This window comes from Taeniopygia guttata, chromosome 5 (genome assembly GCF_048771995.1).
Source record: "Taeniopygia guttata chromosome 5, bTaeGut7.mat, whole genome shotgun sequence".
Taxonomy (NCBI): Eukaryota; Metazoa; Chordata; class Aves; order Passeriformes; family Estrildidae; genus Taeniopygia; species Taeniopygia guttata.
Window position 1 is genome coordinate 19758789 of NC_133030.1, and position 26807 is coordinate 19785595.

General features: G+C 39.9%; 2 protein-coding genes across 18 annotated transcripts in view; one reads left to right on the plus strand and one right to left on the minus strand.

The window, feature by feature from the left end:
- Positions 1–6467, plus strand: part of MUC6 (mucin 6, oligomeric mucus/gel-forming) — a 44587-nt gene extending 38120 nt beyond the window's left edge. For 9 of the 14 annotated variants that reach the window (XM_072929792.1, XM_072929785.1, XM_072929788.1 and 6 more), the window contains 5 exons: positions 100–543; positions 1039–1485; positions 2230–2784; positions 4045–4147; positions 5913–6467. In XM_072929792.1, coding sequence (XP_072785893.1) covers positions 100–543; positions 1039–1485; positions 2230–2784; positions 4045–4147; positions 5913–6090 — 1727 coding nt within the window. In that variant the 3' untranslated portion in view covers positions 6091–6467. The remainder of the gene's footprint in view (positions 1–99; positions 544–1038; positions 1486–2229; positions 2785–4044; positions 4148–5912) is intronic. The other 5 variants (XM_072929798.1, XM_072929797.1, XM_072929787.1 and 2 more) reach the window with 4 other exon arrangements.
- An 855-nt stretch (positions 6468–7322) lies between these two features.
- The window catches only part of AP2A2 (adaptor related protein complex 2 subunit alpha 2), a 44516-nt gene continuing 25031 nt past the window's right edge, over positions 7323–26807 (minus strand). The window contains exons 7-23 of one of the 4 annotated variants that reach the window (XM_012574169.5): positions 25526–25634; positions 24878–25025; positions 24298–24466; positions 23033–23170; positions 21602–21784; positions 21177–21274; positions 20765–20996; positions 19808–19978; positions 17727–17890; positions 15927–16004; positions 14949–15031; positions 14123–14212; positions 13175–13298; positions 12295–12411; positions 12038–12107; positions 10743–10877; positions 7323–9991 (exon numbers count right to left, since the gene is read on the minus strand). In XM_012574169.5, the coding sequence (XP_012429623.2) occupies positions 9914–9991; positions 10743–10877; positions 12038–12107; positions 12295–12411; positions 13175–13298; positions 14123–14212; positions 14949–15031; positions 15927–16004; positions 17727–17890; positions 19808–19978; positions 20765–20996; positions 21177–21274; positions 21602–21784; positions 23033–23170; positions 24298–24466; positions 24878–25025; positions 25526–25634 (2187 nt within the window). In that variant the 3' untranslated portion in view covers positions 7323–9913. Of the gene's footprint in view, positions 9992–10742; positions 10878–12037; positions 12108–12294; positions 12412–13174; positions 13299–14122; positions 14213–14948; positions 15032–15926; positions 16005–17726; positions 17891–19807; positions 19979–20764; positions 20997–21176; positions 21275–21601; positions 21785–23032; positions 23171–24297; positions 24467–24877; positions 25029–25525; positions 25635–26807 lie in introns of all 4 variants that reach the window. The other 3 variants (XM_012574168.5, XM_012574170.5, XM_030275473.4) reach the window with 3 other exon arrangements.

Sequence of the window (26807 nt, forward strand, 5' to 3'; positions counted from 1 at the left end):
TGTTTTTGTTAACATTAGCAATCTAAAGCCTCTTAATAGACACATTTCTCTTTTTTTCTTATACTCATCCACAACTGACCTCTGCTTCCTTCCTGGCAGCTTTCCCCCATAAAATGTTGACCATGCCACCTTCTGTGACAGCTGTGACCACGCAAAAGACCACAGTTGCCATCTCCATCAGCAGCACCTCCAAGACCTCTGTCTCCACTGGAGCCAGCCCACCAAGCAGCACAGAAGTGCCTCTGGAAACGGCCTCTCCACATCCCAGCTCTCTGCCTGCCCCCAGCAGCCCACTCAGCACCCGGCTGCCATCCACTGCCACCACTTCCACAGCATCCTCCACAGCAGCTCCCAGCACCAGCCCCAGGCCCACACCTACAACCCTGAGGCCCAAGACCTCTTCCCCAACAAGCACTGCTGCAAAGGAGTCTCCTATAACAGAGTCCTCTGCACCCACCACAGCCAAAACCAGCACGCTGCCATCACCTGCTTCTTCTCCTTCCTCAACTGTGTCCTCAACAAGGCTCAGCTCCTCACACCCTGGTAGGCTCCTGCCTGAACTCCATTTTTGATTCTTTCTGTCCTGCCACACAGGTTCTTTTCAGAGTTGTTTGTGTTTTTGTTCACCGTTTGCCCTTCTTTCAGCTTTGGGACCGTAGTATGGCCTTACTTAGGTAGGACTCTGAGACACTGGTCTCTCCCATGGATCTTGAACGTACAGTCTGGGAGGGGACTGTCCTTAAGCTCTGCCTCTTCCTTAAAGGGACATGGGCAAATTCACAGAGAGTCCTTTTCCAGGAATAGGTAGTGGAATGTTGCCTGTTGGAAGGCACTGTATCCATTTCCTCCCTTTTAAAAAAGACAGAAACCAGACAGCCTGTAGGCAGGACTCACAGTATCAGTGCTCCCTTCTTCCTAGGGAATAAGTGCAGCACAGCCCTGTTGGTTTTGTTGATATTCTAAACCCGCGGCAACTGACCACCTCCCTTTCCAGCTTTTGCTGCCCTCATCCTCAAAAGCTCTGTGCTCTACTTCCAGCAGCCTTCACCCATGAACTGTCAACTGTGCCACACATTAGGCCACCTGTGACCACGCAAAAGACCACAGCCGCCACCTCCATCAGCAGCACGTCCAAGACCTCTGTCTCCACTGGAGCCAGCCCACCAAGCAGCACAGAAGTGCCTCTGGAAACAGCCTCTCCACATCCCAGCTCTCTGCCTGCCCCCAGCAGCCCGCTCAGCACCCGGCTGCCATCCACTGCCACCACTTCCACAGCATCCTCCACAGCAGCTCCCAGCACCATCCCCAGGCCCACACCTACAACCCTGAGGCCCAAGACCTCTTCCCCAACAACCAGTGCTGCAAAGGAATTGCCTGTAACAGAGTCCTCTGCACCCACCACAGTCAAAACCAGCATGCTGCCATCACCTGCTTCTTCTCCTTCCTCAACTGTGTCCTCAACATGGCTTAGCTCCTCACAGCCTGGTAAGGCTCCTTCCTAGCCATCCTTCTGCTTGCTCTTTCAAGCTCTCCTTATTTCAGTCACTCCACCAATCCTCCCTATCTCCATTGTTTCTATCAAAAACCACATTCAACTTCTGCATTTGTGTGGCTGCTTACCCCTATATTACTTTGCAATCAACCAGCTTGGTTTCCCAGTGTAGTCTTGGGCCTGTGCACTGGCTCTGCTTGGGATAGAGCTAATTATTGTTCCCAGCACATTTCCTGGTACTGTGTTTTAGATGTGAGTCCCAGCCTGTGTTGATCGCACCAAGTGCTTTGGTGGTTGCTCAGGAATGCCAGCTCCACCCCTGGTCCCCTCTCTTTGTCCTTCTGTCAGCCAGGGAGTGGGCATGGGGTGGTCACAGGTCCATCAGGGACACAGCCAGCATAGCTGGCCCAAAGCCCGTGTCCAAGGAGACACTGCATACCACAGAATATCATGCTGAGCTGTACAGTGTGAGAATAGGGCAGTTACTGCCAAGTAGCCATTGCTTGGAGACTGGCTGGATATTGGCAAGTGGTGCAATGTTGTGAGTGACTGCCTTTGTACCTCATCAGTGGATCCTCATTTGGCTTTTAATTTCTTCACTTCTGAAAACTGTCTCTCTCTGGACATGTGTGGTTGTTCCTGCTTTGGTGTTACTGATTCTCTCCCCATGTCTGAATAAGGGGAGAGAAGTGTCCAGGTGGGCATCCTGAGTTTTACCTGTGCCTTCCTCCTGGCAGCTTTCCCGCATGAACAGTCAACGGTGCCACACATTGCGCCACCTGTGACCACACATCAGACCATGGCCAGCACCTCCAAGACCTCTGTCTCCACAGAAGTGCCTTTGGAAACCTCTCCACATCCCAGCTCTCCGCATGTCCCCAGCAGCCCACTTAGCACCCAGCTGCCATCCACTGCCATGTCTCCATTCTCGTCTGCTTCGGCCTCAACCGTCAGCACAATGTCTGTGCCTACATCCCCGACTACTTCCACATTTAGGTCTGAGAGCACTACACATTCTTACTTCGAAAACACCACATTGACTCCACATGGCAAAACATCTTCTGTCCCTACTAGTATCTCTACCCAGTCTAGGCCAGCTTTGATCCCAACTGTTTTATCTACAACTATTACCTTTGCTCCCCATGTTATCACAATGGCGTCTACACAGTCAGTTGAACAGAGTTCCCTGCGCACAACAACACTGACCACTGCCCGCACGACATCATCTTCTCCTCTCACCTCTGGACTTTCAACATCCCTGTCCTCTGTCATGCCATCAACAGTGCCACATGGTAATGTATTCCATATAATTTCCTTTATCATGGATTTGCTTTTAACGCCTTTTTTTGGATGAGTGTATGAATTTTTTTTACATATCCTTTGGCTATGATCCTGTTTGTACCCATTGGCTCCATCTTTTCTTTCTGCAGTTATTTTTCTAAAGCTATTATATGACATCTTAGACTTCATACAGGTTCCCTGTTATTCAGTATTTTAAATGTTAAGAATTGTGAGTTAAAGAGTCTGACAGGATGCATTTCAGGAGAGCCACAGAACCTTTATTCTGCCATCTTAAAAAGCAATATAAGAAACCTCTTATTGGAATAGGCTATCCCCTCATTACCCTGCAGCCTTCCTGTTAGCTCTCACATGCTTTGCACACTTGGGCAATAGATACAGTGTCTTAGTCTACTGCCCAGTTAATAGTTGTCTTATTTTCTAATAAAAAAAATCCCAAAGCCATACTACAGCATTAACTGAGCCTCCCCTGCAATAATGTTCAATAATCTATAACCTTTCTCTCAGCGGGGAACCTGACTGTGCTTAAAATATCATTGTACAGGACCAGATGTGAGCAGTGTATGAATTTCCTTCATAGTTTTCAACATCTTTGTCTCCTTAATATAAACTTCAAATACTATCTTTCAACTCCTTGGAAAACTTGTTTTCAGTCAGCTTTCTGCTTCATAAAGTGCTTAGTGTGGTGCTTCAAGGCAGGAGAAAATACAACACTGACACACAGAATTGTTACCTAACGTAGCATTACTTTCTCCACAGCAAGGCAAGTTGTGAATTTCTGGCTACCTATAAATATATAAATATATCCTTAAAATGAGTAAATTAAGCAATTTTCAAATAAGTCAAGTCTGTGAACCAGAAATAATTCTACCAGAATGTTTGTTGTCTTTGCATCTTTGTGTTCTCAGCAGAGGATTAATGCTGGACCAAATGTGTACTATATTCTTAACAGGATTTTTTTTTTTTTTTTTTTTGTGCTCATTTGTAATTCCAACAACTTCTGTTTTCTTAAAAAAGAACTTTATTCTTTTTTTTTTTGTTGTTGTCCTCCAGGGTAAGCCTCTCTTGAAACTTTAGTGCCCAGTTCAAAATCTTCTCTTGCTATATAACTCACTTGTGACTTGTTAATTATCTCATGCAATAAGAATGGTTTTCCAGGAAACCAAATATGGAGGCTTTGGGCATCTAACAAAGGTCACTCAAGAAGACCAAGATGAATTATAGCAGAATTTTTTTCTTTTTACATTTGACAGAGAATTGTAGAGAAGTTGAATATGAAGAAGAAATCACTTACAAAGGCTGTTCCACAAATGTCACTTTGAGCCGATGTGAAGGATCATGTCCCTCTTCAACAAAGTAAGAATAACTGAGGCTGTACAGTACTAAAGTTGTTTTCCTTATTTGGTCATCTCTAAGTAGGGAAATTTATGAACAACTGTGCCTTTATAATTCAGGGAGGAAAATGTGGTTAGCATCCACCCAGCAGTGTACAATGTTGCTGCATAAACTAGTTAATAGCAACAATAAGGTCATTAATTACGTAGGGATTTACATCTAATCAAGGAAGGTCATCTCACTTCCTTAAGTTTTTGTTGTTTTGTCTTTAAGAAAAGCCAGACATCAGTACTCCAAGTTTGGAGGGCTATTTTGTTATTTTGATGGTTGGGGTTGTGGTTTTGTTTGTTTTTTGAAGACTGAAAAAATGGTTTGGACTATAAATATCTATTTCAAATAGCTAAGACAGTAAAATAAGAAATTTCATCTAAGGTAACTAATGCCACTTCAGTTGTCTCATAACATGCTCCTAACAGTGTCATTCAGGTATATTTTATAATTACAAGGGTACTATCTGAGCCTGTGCAGTTCTGCTGCCCATTAGGAGAATCTGACTTCTCAGGAAATCAAGGCTTCAATACAAGTAAACAGTGCAGCAGTATTAGAGTTCAGTTATTGGGGGGAAAAAAAAAAAGTTACATTCCCAATAATCCAAGCCAATACAAAGTTCAAGAATGGAAAACAATGAATGGTTTTGCTTTTGCAGGGACTAATTTTGATTAATCCTTATGCTAAAAATTGTCCCCTTCAAAGCACATTCAAGTGTCCCCCATCATTTTGAAAACTGAGCAACTGACCTTCTATCCTGAGAGTTTACAAAAGGACTGTGACACCTGGAGGAAGACTTTTAGAGTTAAGGTTTGTCTCAATTGCCAAGAAAGTTGTGGTTAAAACCCAGTTTTAACTGAAACCAAGAAAACTTTTCTCTGCTTCAAAAGAGGTTTTTCCCAAAAATACTTTTTTCCTTAACTCTCTTTTTCCCATACCTGAGTTATGGCCTGATACTGATACAGTTTCCCACTGACAAAGAGAAAGACAGAATCAAGGCCAGCGGGAGGCTGAACACAGTCAGGAATCAACAGCCTAAGAACTGCAGTACTATAAGGACAGATTCAAATCCTTACCTGCCTATTTAAGCTCTCACTTCACCTACCTGTACTGTGAATTCAGAAATTATGTGCAAGTCTTCTACCTTGTTAGCTGACCTCACACCCAGAACTGACATCATACAGCCACCGCCTTAGATTCCAGCACTGACTGTGCAGAGGAGAAAGGGGTTCTCCTTCCTCTGTGAACTGCAAAAGGAACACACTCAATTCAGCATTTGTGAAAGAGACCTTTTGTAAACTCTAAGTAGTCCAGTGCGCAGCTTTAACAAATTTAATCCCTAGGTACTTTACAAATACTCAGAAGGCCAAAAAGATACCAGGGGAATAAAATTCTATTAGTTTTCCAGTGAGGTCTGAAGTCTAACAGATGATGAAATCATAGAATCACAGACTATCCTGAGCTGGAAAGGACCCACAAGGATCATCAAGTCTGTCCTGTTCTAAACTGGAAGGCAGCAGCTGAGTACACCAGAGTTTCTGCCTCAAGAGAACTTAAAATGGAGTAATTTCCCACATTATTTGTAGTCCTGAAGTTGACAGATCCACTCAACTGAGGGCTGTGCTCTTTCCTCTAAACCTCTTACCATAGGAAAGAAAGAAGTTAATATACTTTGAAAGGCTGTGAGCCTAAAATGCTGTAAACAAATGCCAACTGATTATCCCTCCCTTCCACACAGGCTGGATATCGAGAAGATGACTGTCAACACAGCATGTGGCTGCTGTAGGCCACTTGAACTTCTTAAGAAGCAATTCCAACTGCCATGCCAAGACCCAGATAATCCTGGAAGAAGGCTCACCACAGAAATAATTGCATTGAGTGGCTGCGTGTGTGACATTGACAGTTGCACACACTAGTCAGACCTGGTGGCTGCAGATACTATATTTTGTAATTAAATCCTGATCACAAGTTAATCTTTCCACAGCTCATTGCTGGGTTCTCTTGTACTGATTACACAGGACAGCCTTGCTGTCAGGCTGCCTGAGCAGCAGCCTGGACTACCAATGGAAGTACCAGATAAATTATTCCTGATCAGGAACAGGGTGGGGTGCAGAGGAGGAAAGAAAGAACAGGCAACAGAAATAAAGAACAGGCTCAGGATGTGGATCACGAGGGAAGTCAAGAAACTGTTTGGCCTTTCTCAGGGTGATTTATTCAACCAGAAGTTAAAACCTGGCCCAAGCACTGGGCAGTAACAGAAATTCAATGTTCAAATAAAGCAGAAGGAACTGAATTTGCTAACTTCTTTCTCCTTATTTGACCAATTATTTTAACTGAAAAATAGTCTTACTAGATTCACTACAGTTAACTTGGCCCTATGGAAGAGCACACTGCCTGAGTGGGAGAAAGGAAGTGACCAGTTCTGGCCTTTGAAGGTGGACACAGCGTATGTGCTCATCAGTCACAGATAACAGGGTTGGAAAGCAAGGTGCTACATGACCCAAAGGTGAATGGGGATATTTCCCTTAGCATGGTGGGACATTTCTAGAAATGTAACTAACACACACAGAGCAGCTTTGGGATAAAGCAGGAAGCTGAAGACATTTATCTGCAAGAAATCAAAGCCCACAGCCATCTAACAGGATATAAGTGGTTCACTCACAAGCGAATTCTACTTGCTGTGACTCTAGGCAATCTTTACTTCGTTTGCAAGTCATTTAAGAGCTGTATTATTGCAGAAAAGCTCGGAGTGCCTTTTTCCCTTTTAGCAAGTGCAGATGACTCTTTTTCTACAGTGCCATCAACCCTACATGCAATACAGGTGTGTGCTGCTTAGCCTCAACCCTACCCTGCTATTAGAGCAGTATACTGCAGCAAGTACTGCTCACATACTTACTGTTGTTAAACACTCTAGGGAGAAAGATTTTACAGCTGGGGCTTTTTTAAAACAGAGTTATTTATAACTTGTAACCAAACAAGAACAAAATCAAACTCACTCACTGGGGAAGCAGAAATCTGTAGACCAGGTAAGATTCCAATGAACAAACCCACCCGTACTTCTCATAAAAGAATCACAGCAAATGTGTTCTACAACAATTCCATGAGAATACTTTTTACACCTTCATGCCCCCAGACAAAAAAAGGACAGTTTCATCACTGTTCTAATCATTTATTTAATCTTAATATGTTCTTCTGATGAATATAGTCTAATATATAGTCTTCTATATGAAAATTCTCCACTTAATTTGACAGAACTTTGTTTTATACAAATAAGACAATCACCATAAATGTTACATACTGGAGTGTAGGTCAAGAATGAACATATGCTACCTGTTTTGCTATTCAGTTATTTTCACATGTCAATGCCTGAAAATACTGCACTTAAAAACAATAACACTGTTTACTGCAGAAATTACTTTGTCTGCTTGACAGGATACATCACTGGTAAGTTAACCATCATTCACAAAAAAATAAAATCAAGTATTTGTCTTTAATTTGTTCACTTTTCTGCTCATGGCTTCATTGAGCTGACATTTAATACAAAGAGTGAACAGTCATAAGCTTAACACAGTCACCACTGAAAAGACACTTTCCCTTACCCCCCCTCCTTCCCACATTTTAATGCACATTTTAGCACAGCTTGAACCAAAGCAAAGTGAAATAAAGTAGTGCAGTGTCTCAAGGTGTCCTTTAATGAGGGCACAGAGCATTTTTCAGGGGAACAGATATACAATAGGATTTGGAAAATACAAAAGAGAACCTCCTCCTCTGTCTTTGCTAAGACTCCCTTTAGTTCAGCACATCAGATTTTAACAGAGCAGCCAAGAGCATGGTTAACATAACAGGACTAATAATGAGACACAGAACATCATGAAGCCAAAACAAAAGGTATTCCAACAGTATTTGTCAACAGCCCAACCTGACCGCAGGAACCACTCACCAAGATTTTCAATGACGGTATTTATGATTAAAGAGTCTTAAGTAAGAAGAATTTGAAAAGTCTTAAAGGGGCCAATTGTTCAAGAGAACTTTTGCAGAAAGACCAGGCCTTTAGCCTAGTTTTCAGCTTTAATATCCATAGTTACTAGCCATTTCTGGAAAAACAAAACACATCCCCCAAAATTCACACATCACAGCCAAACCTTTGTTCCTCATTTTTCACTTTTACTCAAGTATGATCAGCCAAACCAAGTGACAATCTCCCAGTTCCATAATTTAAGCTCAAAGCACTGAAGACAAAAAGCAAGGCACACTCAATCATGGAGAATCCTGTCAACTGCTGAGCATGGGCAGCATGAAAGCAGCCTCATTTAAATGTATTTTCAGTATCACCACCATGACTCAACACCTTAATTTCCTGGGCACGTTTGTCTGTATGTGTTGTGAAACAGCAGTCCCAGGCTTCCTTTCAATGACCATGAGGAAATCTTGACCTGAGGTTCCTTTCTCCTGTCAGCAGTAGCTGATTTTGTTCACCATGATCTGTAGCTCTTGCTGACACCAGCCCAGGGTTTCTAACTGGGCCACCTCACCTGCTTTGGTTTAGCAGCTTCTGTTGCACATCAAGGCTTGAGAAGCATGAGCCAAAGTTTCTGTCCACTGACTTCCGCAGAGAGGCTGCAAAGAGTTTGATGTGAAACAAGGTACAAAGACTTCAGCTGTAAAAACCTATAGAAAAGCTGAACATTTTTGGGTCTTCTACTTTCAGTTTCAACAGAATTTTTCTATACCATGTTGGACATTTTTACCACTGACAGGAAGGAAACTGCTTAGGTATCAGATACTTAACCTCTTGAGTCTGTACATTAATGTACACTGGGGAAAAGATATTGATTAAAATTACATTTTCACCTAAGAGTGCATGCCTTACAGCCCTTCAAGGGCCCATTTCTTCCCACTTCTTTTATACAGTACTAGCTTCTGCAGTTAATGGTATCACATCATTAGGACTATTACTTGTCAAGTCTGATGGCAAACAGAAGAAACACAGAACAGAATATTTAACTTCACTGAGAAACAACAAACAAGTATATACTCATTCACCCCCTACCAGAGAAGCTCACCTCATTAATGGAGATAAGCAGGAGGATTAAGAATAGCTTTTGTGTTCAATCCAAAGATCAGAAAACATTAGGATGTAAAATATTGCAAGATTAATACTTTTAAGTATCTGGTCCTGTGGCATTTTTCAAATACAAAGATTGGCGACACAACATAAATCTTCACTTTAATCAGATTCAAACACATCTTCAAATCTGCCCTTCCATCCAGTAGACAACTTGTGGCAATATTCAGCTTTACAAAGTTTTGACTCTACATTAGCATGGGACTTAACCTTCCCGAGCAGCAGTACATTGGTTTCTTTCAGCTCAGAGCAAAGGAAGTATCTCTTAAAGGTACTGAAGCAGAAGGTTTTTGAGCTATTTTAAGCTGAAATTCTTGATTGCCACAACTAAAATAATTTCCCTTCAACGAGTTTAAAAGCCTGACCTCTGCAAAAAAAGGAGCAAAAGACAGCCCTCCCACCCTTTATGTAACGCACTAAAAGCCATTTTTAATGGAAAAAGTCATTTCCCTGTACATTTTATAGTCTTAATTTCAAACAAGGGTCAAGTCCTATTAAGGCAGGGAGCTGGTATTGGTTAACATTGCAGTACTCAGACAGTGATGTACAAGACATTTATTTGCAGTATGATGACAGTGATATAAGTGGAAAAACCAAAACTGACATGGTTAATATTAAAACTGTTCTGACAGCAATTCACATAATCTCTGAGATACAGCTTCTTTACTTGTTCGTAGTGTGAGCCTATACATCTGAAAAAGAACATAAAATAATACTATTTAAACAATTTGGCATTAAAGGAACGCACATTCAACAGTGAAAACTAAGTTACCTCTTACTTGCTTTGTAAGCTTTGTTAGGAAAAGGATCTCAAAACACTCAGAGGCAGCAAGCCATTGAGCAACACAGCTTTTTCAAACCACTGGCTGAAACAACCCTATCTTCAAACCCTTGTTGCGAATTATTGCTACTCAAGTATTTTTGGGTTTTAACAGAAAGGTATTATCCAGAATATCTGTTAAAGAGGAGCAAATGCTCTGGAAAAGTCTAAAGACCCTGTACAACCACTTCAGGGAACAGAAGACACACCCACCCAAACCCTGTTTTTAATCCTCAGTTAATTTTGGTAACACTGTCAAAAAAGCTTTAGCAAAAATACTCTTTACATTGTACTTCCTTGCTTATGCTTTCTCTTTTAGCCAATTACTCTTTTATTCCTTTAAAATAGCAAAAGGAAGCATGCTTAATCTGGTCCAAAGTGCAAAAGACAGTCTGGAATATTACAACAATCTCTTCCAAGAGGAAAAGAGAATTGTTCTGAAGAAGCAGCTTACCCAGCTGGGCCATGACCAGCTGCTAAAATTTAATTTCTTGTTGGAGTCTGCAGTCATAAGCAGCTATTGTAACAGTTATTTTAAAATATCTTAAAGGAGTTTCAGATACACAGAAATTTTTAGTTCAAATGAGAACTTGCATCTAAGCTGGTGATATTTACACAGATACCTGTGCCTGGAGGTTGGGTTCAAGGCGCAGCAAGCATCCAATCTGAGTGGTTTTTGTGTGTATGATACCAGCACCAACAAAGTTAGCAGGATTGGGATCTACCTCCTCAAGCAGGGCTGATCCAAATCCAATTATCTGTGAAAGAAACCAAGAAGATTTAGATGTGGGGAGAGGACAACACAAATGCCAAGTATACCCAGTCACCATCAAATAGCAAAACAAGGAGGAAACTAATTTTGAAGTCTTCAAGACTACTTCATTACTACAAATTTTTGAAGGCTGACCCTGATAAATGAGCTATTCTGTAAATAAGGTTCTTTTAAAAAGCAACTGAGAAGCAAGTTAAGATTTAACATCAGTCTCCCCCAGTTTTGATACAGCCATTCCTGTTACACATTCCTATTACACAGTCACTTCTGTTTTGCCTAAGGCAGCCAAAAAGTCACTTCCTTTTCTAACCAGTACCTCAAGTATAAATTAAGACTTGAACTATTTTCCAATTCAGTTTTAAGCAGTGAATCTGTGCTTTCTTAAACAGCTTCAAGCTGCTACTGAAGACTGCATCTAATTCAAACCACAGCTAGAAACTGTCCATTCAACTCAGCACTGCCACAGTCTATCACATAGCATGGACTCACACTTTCACTGGATGATCCAACTGCCATATAAACAAAAATGCATAAAGTTTGCTTATACCACATGCTAATTTGGGCTGGGATAGAGTTTTCTTCATAGCAGCTGGTATGGGCTGCACTTTAGATTTCTGCTTAAAAGAGTTGATAACAGAGGGATGTTTTGGTTATCACTGAGCAGGGGTTACACAGAGCCAAGGTCTTTTCTACTCCTCACCCTAGAAGTGAGGAAGCTGGGGATGCACAAGGAGCTGGGACAGGACACAGCCAGGACAACTGAACAATGGGATACCCCATACTGTAAGTTGTCCTGGCTCAGCATACAAGGCTGGGAAAAAAAAAGGAGGATGTTCACAGTGATGCTTTTGCCATCCCAAGTAACTGTTACACCTGATGGAACCCTGCTGCCCCGGGGATGGCCAAACACCTCCCTGCCAATAGGAAGCTCTGAATTAATTCTTTGCTTGTGTGCATGGCTTTTCCTTTACCTACTGAACTCTCTTTACCTCAACCCACACATTTTCTCACTTTTACCCTTATTCTCTGTCCCACCCCACTGGGGGAGAATCAGCAAATGGCTGTGTGGTGCTTAGGTGCCAGCTGGGGTTAAAACATGACCTGCCACTGCCCTGTACACTATAAAAATATCACAAAACTACCCACCTTTGCTTTCGTGATTTCTGCATCCATTGGGTGCTTTGCTTTAAAGATATTCTGTACTTCCTGTTTTGGACTGCAAGACAAGGCAAGACAAATACATTATGAACAGCATTTCCAATAGCAATTAATTCTACTGAGAGAGCTCATGGCTCACAGGATTGAGTATGGGATGAGGCACTGCACCAGCTACATTCACTATATACCTTTCTCTTCCCTTGCCCACCACAAGAGGCCCAAAGTACAAAAGTACAAAGTCTTACTTGCTCAACTGCTTCCAACGCTGAAAGAAGTCTTGAGAAGACATCTCTGTTGGCTGGAAAAATTTATTCAGAGTGATGGGTAATTTTACCGATAGATTTTGAAATGTTCCGCCGTACCTGCAGATGGAATAGAAAAACCACAGTGTATGTGGCAGCCTCAGCAGTCTCTCAGCAGAAATCAACCAAGTAAATGAGGAACTGTTTATGATCAAAATCCATCAACTGCACATGACATTTCTAATATACAGTTTCAGGCCACTGTTAAATAAATTGATTTTCTCTCCTTAGATGGCAATAGATGAATTGGTAGAACTGCTTATAAGGTTCTCTCAGTTTTAGCATAGGTTTATCCTTCTAGATAGCACCCTAAGGGGCAAAATATATCCTTGTGAAAACATACCAATAAAAACCAGTTTAGACTAGAAAAAGCAGCATGTAGCCCAGAACTCAGAATTTTATAAAGCTGAGCTGACGTTGAGTGGACAGAACAAGATTCTATTTCTGGTCGCATACACTTCCAGGCCAAGTTATTTGCAGAAATGTTCTTGGTTTCCAGAAGGGAGAAGTTACTGCGTATATTCCTGTCAAGATTTCTTAAGCAAACAGGAAGACTGCTGTTTTATATAGCTAGCAGAGACAGAAGTCATGGAGACATATTATCAGTAGCTGCTTCTTGACTGTTTGGTTTGGCTGGGGTTTTAAACCACATTGTTCCAAGTGGATTCTCCCTAACACCTTAAAGCTTAATTAGATGAAATTTTCAAGTTATCTATCCAAGAGAGCTTTTTGTGTCCGTATTTTGCATTTCAGTTGCAGGGCCATGCCAGATTTAACATCTTTCATCTAATTAATTCACTAACATTTGAATCCATTGTTTTACCTGAACTGAATGTTCAGGATTGGAGCTTCCATGAAGTCTGACACACATTCGATGTTCACAACCTGCTGAACCTGTGCACCTCCATCCACTGTGGGGTCAACAGGTTTTGTCTGAAGATTCAGGCGTAGAAAAGTAGTTAAGGAAACAGATCAATGAACTGATAACTTAAAAAATGCAAATCTTCCAAGAAACTGTATGAGAAATTAACATCATGTTTCCACCCATTCTCTGTGTGCTTCTGAACATTTAAAGCTCAGTTTTTTGTACAAGAAAAGAGTTTGTGGGGTTTTTTTGTTTGTTTGTTGGGGTTTTTCATATTGACACATATAGAAGCAATAATACTGAAAATTCTCAGTTAATTGGATATTCTTAAAGAAAGATGTCCTTAAAAAGGTGTGACGGCACAAAGACTTCACAAATAAAAGCCACTATTAAAAGGACTATTTTGAACATGAAAGAGATGTGTTGAGTCAAACATGCCTGATTACTTAATCTCCCAGAAATCCCAAATTTGCAATACCAAGCATTAGGGACCAGCCATGAATTAGGAGCTTATTTTAAAGTATCATCATCTTAGCATACATGAATTACATCTCCATATCAAGTTTTAGGTTATCTGCTAATGCAGTACTTGAAGGACACATTTCTACCTCTGATACTTCATGTCAGTGATGAAAGCTACAGTTCCAGTACAAATTTATTCAGCTTAATTTCTTGTTATTTCAGAAGTAAAATCTGTATTTAAAACCTGGGCTTTAAGGAAAGAATCTTTTGTCCCTGCTCTAGACTTGTGCTTTCTACGAGAACTTCAGAGAGCTATCAGCAAGTTTTTAATTTCTTTCATGTGCAAGGACACCGTGCCTTGATCCAACAGATTTATTATATTGTGCAGCAATAAACCACAAAAACCTAATAAGAACAGACAACTGCTACTACATTTAAGGATATTTGACTGAAGGTCATCTGAGCAGATTACTGTTGGAGTAAAATTCAAGAACTGTGTTGATGTCTTATTACCATAGAATATGAACATACGTCCTGGAAAGAGAAGAACCGAAACATCAGAATTTTTAGGTCACGTAATCGCATTGAACTGTGCGTGCTTCAATTCCCTAACACACTGTCTTTATACCTTTCTTTAAAAGCACTTTTAAGAACAAAATACAGTTTACATGGTTTATCTCACCAAGACATTCACAGTTTAAAATGCAGCAATTTAACCAAGCCATTAGATCTCTCCTATAGTAGCCGTCACACAGGCAGTTAAACCATCAGTGAAGTCTTTCAATTGCTGGAGAATTTTATTAAGATGCTACCATGCCTCCAAGAGTTTTACAGAAAGGGAGAAGCAAGAAATTCTATTGCTAGCCTGTGTTCAAATTCCATCTCTTTCCTATATGGTTCCAGTATTCAATCTGATCTGAAATGTATTGTGTTTCATATCATTACACTAAGCTATACTGCAAGATACAAATTTTGAGAAGAAAGGTCCTTTATAAACCTGGCTGCACCAGCCATACAACCAGGCAGATTGAGCTGGAGTGCTGGAGCTCAACACTCCTATTTCATATCAGCTACCAAAACAATCAAAAAATTTAAGGAAGCAAGAGCCCACACAAAAGCTAAGGAAGCACCACAGTGGGAGATGTAAAACAGCTTAGGCCTATAATGCTATTTCCCTCTTCAATAGCTGAAAAGCGAGTCCTGCCTGGAATATCATGCTGGAATTGTGATTGATGATGCAGACATCCAACCATGGCTCTACAGATCTTACCCAGGTTCTGTCGAAATTCAGATTTCAAGCCAATTTGTAGCAACTGGTTTTCAAATAAGACTCCATTATTTTTACACACAAACCTAGGGGAAGAGAGGGAAAACATGTTTTAAATTGAGCCACAATAAACAACATTTAGAACCACAAAATTCAGGGTTTACACAGAGGATGAAGATTGCGGTTAACCTAGAATGCATCAATCTGTGAGAGAGGCCTTTGCAGAAAACTGCAGAGTTAGAAAAGACAATTTTACATCCAGAACCACCACTTATAGGACACTAAAAGAATTGACATTTTTATTTGATAGGCTGTCTGAGAAACTATGAAGGAAACCACAATATACTACATGCACACACACTGTCTAATAAAGTACCAGGCAACAGACATGGATTTTTCTTTTTAGTCTTGAGAACTTCTGAAACTCATTAGGTTGGTGCAAAATTGAAAAGTTTGAAGCTTTGACTGAAAGGTTTAAACCTGAAAGAAAAAACCCTCCTTGTTTTATCATTTCTGTATCACCTAAGACAACTGAGAGATGTACTTTTTCCACTTTGAGAGAGGAAGCCCATTCTCCACTGATTTCAGTCCTTTCTATCACCCTTCACTTAAAAGTAGAAGAGGTGGTCAGCAAGCATCTGCCTTTTGCATCCCAGGCACTTAAAACACACTCCCAAATATCAGTACTTTTGACAAGTACTGTTTTTTATTTAGTTCCAAATAGTTGCAAAAACTTAACATACAACTGGCATTGCCTCATTTTAGAGCAGTGTGTGATAGCACTGACTTGTAGAGAAGACTCTAATGTGTATTCATGAGCCTGTCACAAAATCCACAGCATCCACAGAGGTGTCCTAGTCACAAGTCTGACAGTACACGTTTCTCTAGTTTTGCTGGTATTAAATTAATGAACAATATAGTTTTGCTTTATAACTATATTCTGGAAATCGCCCAGCCTTGCAAGGTTTTAGTATTGCTTACTTGTGAAAAAGCTCATCAGCATCATGCACAGTATCAGCTGGTTCCTCAGAAACTACCTCAGATGAAGCCAGGTCAGGGCTAGTTCAGGCAGCACAAAGGAAGAAAGGCAGTAGCGACAGAGACAGCAGGAGTTAGTAAAGACAGCTTAGAGCTTCGTTACTTCTTTTACCTCCTTCCTCAAAAAAGGCACTGCTGAGCTTAATGCATGAGAAATTGATTAGCTGCCCTAGCTCAGTACCTTAAAAAGGTTTTAGGCATTAGGCAATGCTTTCCCCCACTTCTCTCCCCCATCCCATCCCGACTGTTAGAAAACAGCAATTCTTCATGAAGACAGCTGAAGGTGTTCAGTAAATGTAAATCTCTTACAGAACCAAGTCCTTTTAGGTGTTTAACTGTGACAGCAAAAGTGTTTAAGCTCAAAATCAAAAAGGTAGCTGCATATTAACTACTACAAAGGTGTGCTTAAAAGCAGAGGCCTTCACCTTAGACACTTTTCTAATTACAGGTGCACAATCAGTCCCTAAAAACACACAAGTATTAAGCATAGGCAAGAGTACACAGGCACACAGAGAATGACTTACCCAAGCAACAGATTAGAAACAAAAGTGACAACAGCACTAAGAAAAGGCAGGAAACTGTAAAAAGCAACTTCTCAGGATCATTAGAGAAGCATTCAATAATCTACAGACAGACCAAGGAGTTGGGTATTGCTATACTTTCTTCTGCAGAGAGCAAACTCTTTATGTAACATTTGCTTATGAAGCTACTTAGCACTGGCTCCTTTTTTTACCCTCTTAAAAAAAAAAAAAGGCATGAACAAGCTTGTGTAGCTTCCTAAACCCCTGGTTTTGTGTTGTATGATCAAGTATCACTTCTGACCTTCCAGCAGAAACACAGGATCAAGTATTAATCACTGCAAACCTGCAATAATGCATTGCCTGATATAAAATTTTGATGGAAGTGCCAATGATAGAGGCAGATCAGTTTCCCTAATTATGTCTTTTATGTTAAGATGCATTGAAAATTTGTTGTGCCAACATTCAAAATTTGGTCCTAGACAACAGTAATATGTTCTTGTCCAGTAAGACAACTGATTTTAAAGACATTCTGTGATTTTATGCCATTCATTCCCAAGAAATTAGCCAAATAACATTTGAGAGTAGCCACAGGGACTTTTAATAATGGGGTTAATAATACATTGTACCTACACTACGCTTGCTAATGTAATTATAATATATAATATAATATAATCAAATCCCCTTTAAAAAAAAAAAAAGAAACCCACTTGTTCTTTATCCCCCTTTTCACATCCCTTTGTCAGACGGTAGCAGAAAATTGAAGTGTAGCATTAAAATCTGGGGAGCAATATCTCTGGATACAATCCATCTCAATGTTTCAGTAGCAGCTTGCCGTAAGTGGAGAGACAAGAATACTTTATGAAAAGAAAATAAGAATAAATGTATTCATATCAGGACAGGTAACCCTCACTTCAAGATGTATGGAGATGCACAAGCAGCTTAATTTAACAAAGAAGCAAAACCACCATGAAAACCAGACACTGCTGTGTGGCAAATATCCTCAGGTTGAGAACTACAGACTCCGTTTTTCCATTAGAAGCAATATTCAATAAAGACAGCACATCCAACAGAGTGTCCAAAAACACCTCTCCTGCTGCAAAACTACCACCCAGGAATGCACTCAGTATGCTGGAACAAAACCAAAACTTATGTGTGTTTTTCCTTCAATCCTGTTTCAATAGACAAATTCTCCTTCAAATTCCTTTCACGGTGACTTAATTACCTCGCAAAGTTGTCATCAGAACCAGGAGCAAGAGGTGCAACTGCAGCAGCTGGATTTGCAAATACATCCACGAGCAGGATATCACTAGTGGGAGGTGGGGGAGGTGAATTGGTGACAGGGGCAGGACCCAGACCCAGCAGATCCTCTGTTGGAGAAGGAGTAGTCTAAGGAAGACAAGACACTTCAGTGTTACACTGCAAAAAATCTACCACAAAGCTGTCTCGTATGCATAGACAACTAAGCTATGGTAAAGTGCCTCTCCCCACCCCAAATCAAGGTTTGAATGGATGTAAAAGGGTTCACACACACAGCAGTTACCACGATGAATTTCAACTTAAAAAAGAAAACCACATCTGTAAATGCCCTTTTCTTTGAAGAGAGGTATGTCCATCTAACCGTTAAATAAAAGCAAAACCAAAATTAATCTAAGATCTGGTTCTGCAGAAGAAAGATTACAAAGATGTCAGTTCTTCCCCCATCTCTTTTCCTGTTAGTTTCAAGGGAAAGTAAGTACTGTAGAGAATAAAATTCCCATGTTGCTTGTCTTTCATGAAGAATCCATCAACAAAGCAAGTGCCTTTTACACAAAGCTAAATCACAAGTCATCACGGCATCTTTAAAATTGACTATCAGTTTAATCCTGGTTTCTGAAGCCTAGCAATCTTAGAAAGAATGTAAACCCAACCAGCAAAAAAAAAGCAGAGCCTGTAGCCAGTTCAAGCTGCAAACACTAGAGGAAGAGACAAAATGTTTAAACTGTTTTTTCCTCAAATAGAACAAATCAAGCAGTCAGGACACAATCATGCAACAGAGGCTGCATATATCTGCCCAAGTCGCATGCAAGAACAGAGCACAGACTGTTAATCAAAATGGCCATGTTATTAGACATTAGCAGCTTCCACTATGCCAGATAATCTGAGGATGAGTCATGAGATGAGTTTGGATGAATCTGAAATCTTGCTTTTGTAAGCCAACTCCAAGTTATCATATACTTCATACAGTATAATGAAAAATTCCCTGGCAAAAGACTTTTAAGAAGCCAATCATGAGGACCAACTGAAAACAAAAAAAAAGGTTGGACTTCAAATTTCTAACATTTTTGGAATCTAAACCAGAAAAAGCAACTAGTGAAGGTAACACTGTGCAGTTTGTTACGTGGCTGCAACCCATAAAGTGAACCTTGTAAAGCACAGTGCAATATTAACATCCAGTCATTTCAATTTGGCATTCAAAGAAAATTTTGCAACTTTTCTGCTGGAAACATACTTCTGTTAAGTCAAAACTGTTGCACTTGGAGTAGCTACTCTTATACACTGCAGTGACTAAGTAGTAAATTGTTATGCTTTAACAAACTGGGCAGGGAGCATGCTACAGTATTTCCTTCTCTAGGTAATTTTCTACACATCTTAAATCTAATTACAAGTTATTCCAGGCATTAAAACCAGAAAGAAGTATTACATTGTGGGAAAAATTGATCCTACCAGCTTTAACTGACAACAAAATGAGAAGTTTCAGCTCAGAAGAAAAAAAAAAAACAAAACTGTAGACTTGTGTAGCATAACTGAACTCAAATTGTACTGACAAATAAAAAGTAACAATTTTATAGTGATTTAAGGACATCCCGGCGAAGGTAAGTGTTGTCCATTTCTGTTGAAAACAACAGCCCAAACCAAGATGCAAAATAACATGTTAGACAAAGCAGAAAAAACAGCTGATACTCTGAAATTCAAGTTAACACCTTTTAAATATTTAAATAATATTACAATCTCACCCTCACTGCAATTTCATCAACAAGGAAATTCACATCTCTAAAGTAACAGCAACATTTTTCAAATAACAATGTAAAAGGGATTTTTTTAGGCTGCAGACAGTTTCTCCCCACTTACATAAGATTTCCAAAGGAAAACTGCATCCAAGCACAATGAAAGGAAAGCAGCTGTATGTCCCCCACTTTATATCAAACACCCAAAATCTTAGTTTTAGATGGGAGGTTTAGGAGGTTCCTAAAGCCACTTTAGGAAACCAGTCTTTTCTCACTTGCACACCATCTAAACTAATGAAATAACAGCTTTTAAACTCACAACAACAGTGGCATTGAGTGCAGGTTCAGCACTTCCATTCATATCAGAGCTCCTCTCCTTTTTGATCTCTTCCAGGTCAGTAACTGTGCCTGGGCCTTTCTTCTTCTTCAGTTTAGCCAAAATGGAAGATTCCCTCTCTGGAAAGGGAGGCATTTCTTCCAACACTGTAGCCTTACCATAAGAAAAAAAAATTAGTTAAACTTCAGAGAAAAAGCCAAACCATCTTCTGAGTCTTTGAAGAGACACACCCTTGTGATTGCATAATGCAAAAGCAGAAGTAGTTACCCACACAGAAATTATTATGCAGTTTACTGTAGTGAGAGATTTATTGCTTTTTTGAAACAAAAAATGCTTTAGAACTTTCTGAAGTCCTTCAAAAGCACATGGTTAAGAAAACAGGAGTGTATCACTTCTCTGAAACAGTGATATTAAATTTAAAAAAAGAAAATTTAAATAATTAGATCATAGCAGACCTAAAGGTCCTTAAGTCAGGCAGACTTAGACTTAAACCACAGAGAATACTCAAGTTTCTACCTAGACCTAAGCATTTATTAGATGTCAGAACCAAATGTGCAATGCTCTGCTCAGATCTGAGAGCACCACATTAAATCACTGAACTTCAAGAGACAAAAAATTACACTTTTCATGCCCACCATCAAGTAAGTCCTCAAAAGAAAGTCCCAGCCTTTTGATATCTAAATCCTCTAGGACCCTGTATTTTGCCAGCTTTCCCTGGCTTCTCTGCTCCAGATTAACATGTCTTAATGGTCATATGTCCCACCACAGCAATAACAACTGGGAATTTAGCTCTAAATTAAAGATGACTAGAGCAGAATTAAGGAAACTTAAAGAACCAGCACCCACATTGCAATCCTGAGATTTCTGAGCAATCAGGTAAGGTTCAGTTGAGTTTAACTCGCTGACAGCATAATAAATAAAATAAACCTTTATACCTACCAATATATCAGTACTAGCAATAGTACTGAGCCTCAAATACTCAACAGCTCTCTGCTGCAGCTCAACGTCAGCATTCTTTAGCTGACTGTCACTGCGCAGCACATCTTGAATTGTAGTTTTGATTTCCGGAAACAGGTTCACAAACTTGATGTAGGTAGACAGAAGCAGAGCTCGGGTAGGAACACTACACAGATGAAACTTGGAATGTAGCAAATTGAACTGGATGAGGGGACTTAAAAGAAGGGAAAAAAGAATTTGTTCAGTTTTTGTAGATATGATAATCTCTACATGTTAATATTGCATTATTAACAAGAGCTGAATGACTTGTTAACTAGCCTTTAGGAATGCTAGGAATTAAATTGTTTACAGAAAGCATTACTACTCCAAATCAGTATTTTAGAAGGTGTTTTACCTTGATCTTGGATCACCTGCTATCAGATTTCCAAATTCTCCCAAGATGTAGCCACCTACTTTTACAAGATTCTCGTGGCATGCTGGAGCTTGAAGGGCCTGTAACACATTGATAATCATTGATATGCCACATACAAAAAGAACCATATTTTCTGTTACTTCCATTCCCAGTTTTCTCATCTACTTTCCTGCAAGAGCAGACCACAGATCTAGGCACTACAGAGTACTTATGAGAAAAACATGATGGGTGCTATGATTTCAGAGAAAACTCTAATTTGAGTATTAGTTAATTAAGAGCATTCTTAGGCCCATTTAGCAGTACTGTGGACTTTTGATAGAGCTCCTTAAGTTTCCCCTGTTGCATCACGTGCTGCTTCCTTGATTCTTAGCTCATTTTGAAAGGGAATTGAAAACAGTTACTCTCACCTCAAAAACAGTCTTTGCTGCATATCCTTGCACATCATCCCTGTTGATGACAATCTGAATAACTCGGTACCACACTTCTTCACTGACATAGTCACCAGCAATGCGAATCAAATTCAGGATTGTATCCACATACCACGTGTAATCCACTGCATACTTCTCAGCTAGAATTGCAACCTTCAGAACCTGAGCACACACAAGAGAACACAGAAGGTTGACTAGCTTTTACTATGAGCTGTATACTCCTGGTGATGCCCCATACTGGCCCAGAAGCCTCAGTTTCAGATGCACGAGCTTGTTCACTTGTTCCCACAGCCAACATGAAAGGTGAACATTGAAATGCTGTGCCAGAATACAGCAGTTGCCAGGCACATATTGCTTTGCCCATAGTGCATTCAAATATGTTGTATCTTTGTGACTTTCCAATTGTGTACCTAAGTGATCAAGAGCAATTTACAGAACATTTTTTGTTTGCTATAAAAACACCATCTAAACTACCACTGAGACAGGATCAAATAGGAAATTGGAAACCTCTCAAAAAAAGGCAAAAGCAAACTCAAGATAGCAGAGGCAAATAGAGACACTAAAGCACAGCTGACTTTTTCAGGTCATACTCACACTCCTGTATCCTGAAGCAAACAATCAACTTCAGGGGAGACCCCACACAATTTATTATCAGTTGCATTTACTACTCTTAAAAGAACAGGTCAGTATAAGGGAACAGAATGAAATTCTCACTATCTGCCAAGTCATGGGACAATACCAAGAGCAACCAGACAGCACAGGAGGTAAATCAAAAACAGCGTATTCCACATTCACTTCTCCAACCAAGGGACATCAGCACGTAACTAAGCTAACTAACTACTCTTAAGTACAAGTTTTGTTCACCATCCTAAAAAGGTTGAAGCTGAGCATTTCAACTTCTATCCTACTGGTAGGAAGGGGATAGATATCAGGCCTCTTAGTTGATTAGAAGGTATTGGTTTTGGGACCCCTTAGACTGAACATTCTCAGAGCATACAAAGTTCTACCTACAAATAAGCATTTACCACTAATTTTTGAAGCTACTGGACAATTGACTAGAGTAGGACCTAACTCTCAGATGTAGAGAATGTGTTGGTGGCTCACATATAAAATTCACTTCACTTTCTATATGCACTGTACCGAGAGACCAAGATCAGCTTTTAAAATTCTTAACTTTCCAAGGATTACCCCCTGGATTATCTTAGCCTAAATTATTCGCTATTAGACTACAAAGTTAGGAGTTTTTTGTTTGTTTGTTTTAGTAGTTTTCTCTGGGTTTTTTTTTTTTTTTAAGCCACCATGAAAAGTCATCTCTATCATAGATTATGCAGCATCCTAATCAATAAATTATACTTATGGTACCATATCCAGCTATGAAACAAATATTTAGGAAAAACATCGATAGCTTACAATTTCTTCTCTAATGGAATAATCAGCAGTCTCCAGGTAATTGAGCATTTCAGCCACAATCTGCTGGGCATTGCTTCGGTCACACATTGCATACAGGAGATCTACAGCTCTTTGTCGTACACTTACATCTCTTTCAGTCTGCAAAAAGACAGAGTCAAAGGCCAAGGTGATTTTTCATCTTTGTTTGGAAAGTACATGCAACTTAAGAGATGAAACTTAATATTACACACAGTCACATTTAAAACAAATGAATTTGCATAATTTGTCAGATGCAGAATTAATTCAGATATACCCTTTATATAAGCTGTGAGTTTCTTATACTATTTCTCACTTTCAGTCACCTAGGAAAAGCTCAGCGGAGAAGACTCAGTCAGCTTCCTGCTTTTAAATACTATCACAAAAATTCAAATAATCAGGTTTTGTTTCTGTAGCATACTTATTCAAATCTGTGCAGGTGCTGAAAGAATGGAGGAGTCTGTACAGAACACCTCAGCATAATGCAGAATAGGGTGGGTGAATTTGTGGTCCACTATGCACTGAGTAACTGGTACCAGTGGCCATAAATGCACCAATAACTGGCTGAAATTCTTAAATTGTTACCAGGCCAATGAGCATTTAGCTATCTGCAGATTTAGTGTCAGCTATGCCTGTAACAACTGAAGTCCAGCTAGAACAAATACGTACTTTGAACTTAGACAAATGTATAAATATGCTACAGCACAAACTTGGAAGAAAACAAAGCATTTAAACATCCATGTATGCAAGTAAATTTACATGCAAATTAATCTTACTCTTTTGACTTCTGCTTTGTCACAAACACGGCCTAGGATTGCATCTCTGTGGTTTCTGGTCTTTACAATTCTGCAGTGCAAACTGATCTGCTCTACCACTCCCCATAAGCTATTATAGCAAAGGAACAGTGTCCAATACTCAGCATTCTCAATTTTGAAATTTCACATTTTTAAACAATTATACATCTTCAGCCTACACTTCAGTAGATACCAGTGTTACAGGAGACACAGCTCCAGGTATCAGATTTACCAGCAAGGTGCAAAAATCAACAAAAGCTCACCTCTGTAATTGCCAGCACAGCAAGATTTTGCTGGATTGAGGTAAAAAACTGAGGTAGACTTCAAAGAATAACTCATTTGATCCCTAAGTATTATTAACTTAATTTGGGACAGGGAGCCTGGGGCAGTGGGGGAGAGGGCATTGAGGCAGGGCAGAAGACAACACTCAAACAAACCACACACTTCAATATTTACCTTCAATGCATTGATAACTGTTTCTATGTGTGTTTTCACAGCCTCATGTGAGAATTCAGAGCTGGCAAGCGTGCACATGCTTTCCAGTGCTAGGTAACGCAAATTAGTTTCTCGGTGCTGCAAGAACTGACCTAGCTGGTTACAGGCACGGACTAGTAGGTTTGGCTCACTGCACAGAACAGGAGAGAAAGTGAAAGGGTTAAAAGCAACAGGTTTGAGAACACTCGATTCAGAATACTATTTCTGCAGTGGAGATTGCTTAAAATGCTTCAAAGTGTCTGCTAGAATACTTTGCTAGTGAAATGCAAATTCAGATACTGTGAGCAAATAATCTCTGTTCGATTAGAGCAGTGGGGTCAATACAAAACATCAAATAAAGAAGCAGCAAAACCCAAAGCTACACAGTTCATTAACACTGTTCACTTACATTGCTGTGGTTGAGTTCCAATCTCGCAAGCAACTTTGTGTTCTTTCCCCCTCCACTCCCTCCCCCATTAAAATCTGATAAACTGTTCAAGACATAGCCCCATCTTTTCACTTTAAAAGCCCCTCTGATAATGGAAGTGTTGTCCCAGCTCACCTGTCATGATGTATGATTAAGCTTATTGCCTCAAACAGGACAGCATTCTTTGCATTCGAGTGTTGCACTTTCTTTGACTTTGGTGGCTCCTGTGCTTTGTTGAGGATGGTTTCCAGGCATTCTGTCAGACGGCCACGTACCGCAGGGTCTTCTGGAGAAGAATGAGCCGTTGGACAACTTCATTTTGCTCCAAACCCTAATCCCTACCTTAGGTTTTCCCCTGACTAAATCTAAATTAACTAAATTATTCTGAGACATTAAAAAATTTTACACTCCCCAACATACATGTGGGAAAAGAATTCCAAGCCACAGTTCTATTTGGGTGAGAACAAAAGCCAAACATAATCTGTACTACAACATACTTCAAGGTTTTAATACAGTTGATGGTATTAATGAATGTTTAAAATGGCAGTTGCCAGTGATTTGTAAGATGCAGAGTTGTTAGACATTTTGTTAAAATTAAACACAACATAACTCAAAAGGCCAAGTAGCTTAGAGCTACCAGAGACACTCAGGAGTACAAACTTCAGTATCTTTGCCTTAAGACAATGTGCTTGCACTCCAAGGTATGGTAACACTGCAGTGCAGTAGCTCTTTGGAGCCAGTGTACTGTGTAAGAGAAGACCAGTGTTGTGATGTGTGCATTACCTGGAGGTGGATAGCACTGTAACAGCCTCAGAAGTTTCACAGATAGCCAGGGAGCAGGAACAAAGTAGTAAGTGTAGTCCTGAAGGTCTGTTGATGCAGAAGTTACAATCTGTAAAACAAACATCCAGCATGTAAATTGCTGAAGTCAATTGATTCACAAGCATGAAAAGGACCCAAAGAACACTGTAGAAGAATTCTGACAGAAGCTTAAAAAACTGTGTCACTAGCAAAGTCTAGTTCAGTAGATTAATTAGGTGCAAGCTCCCATGTTATGAGTATACCACAGTAAATGCTAGTAATGGAAATCCAGTTTTGTAGATACAGTAGTCTAGAAAGTCTCTTCTGAAAGCCTACTCGCTTTTTTAAAGAATGAAGACAACCATCTTGTAACATCAAAATGTTTAACCAGAAGTTTGACTTTCTCTGTTCCAGCAATTCACAGATTCAGTCAAGTCTGGTGGCTGCTGACAGGTGAGCCTGCAATTCAAGTACAACATGCTATGACAGACTGACCTAAAGCAGAAGGATCAACTTACACCTTCAGTAACATCCATACAGCAAAGCAAACAAGAGATAGCATTCACAGAAGAGGTTTATATGCATAATGAAATATGATAAGGATTAGATTACCCCTCTTCATAGATTTATTTTACCCCTTTTATTCTAGGGTAACCATGAGTTTGGCACCAGCTTTGCTCAAAATAATTCTACCTAATTCTTACTGCTCCATTACAGAACAGCCTTTCACTTCCCTCAGCACTCCCTTGCTTTTAAGTATTAGCAAAAAAAAAAAAAATCTTCATATTTGAAAAGAAAGTAAATAAGTAATTTGGGTATAAGACTGCATAAAACTAGGTGTAAAATACATTTGTGAAGTAGCCGCCTCCCTAGTCTCCTTCCCCCTTCCAAAAGGAGGGGGAAAACAAAATCAAATAAAACAGTGACTTCAGTTTTCCAGCACAGAAATGTTAACTTACAGACATGTCTCTCCACTCCTCTCTGCCACTGCTTAAATTCCCTACATAATTTACAGAATATCAGATGTTTATGATTATGAACTTAGCAGCAGCTCAAAAGAAGGAATAGCAAGGCAATTAGTCTTGTAAGAAGCTTAGATAAAGTTCAAGCTACAGTTTGTATTTTTGAGGGTTCTTCATGAAGTCTGTAGAATCAGTCTTTGATCCAACTATTCTTTGCTATTACAGCAACAAAGTGAGGTTTATTGTTTGGAGCACAGCGAGGATTAAACCACGAAAGTGTGGGCAAGCCAATACAGCTTTCT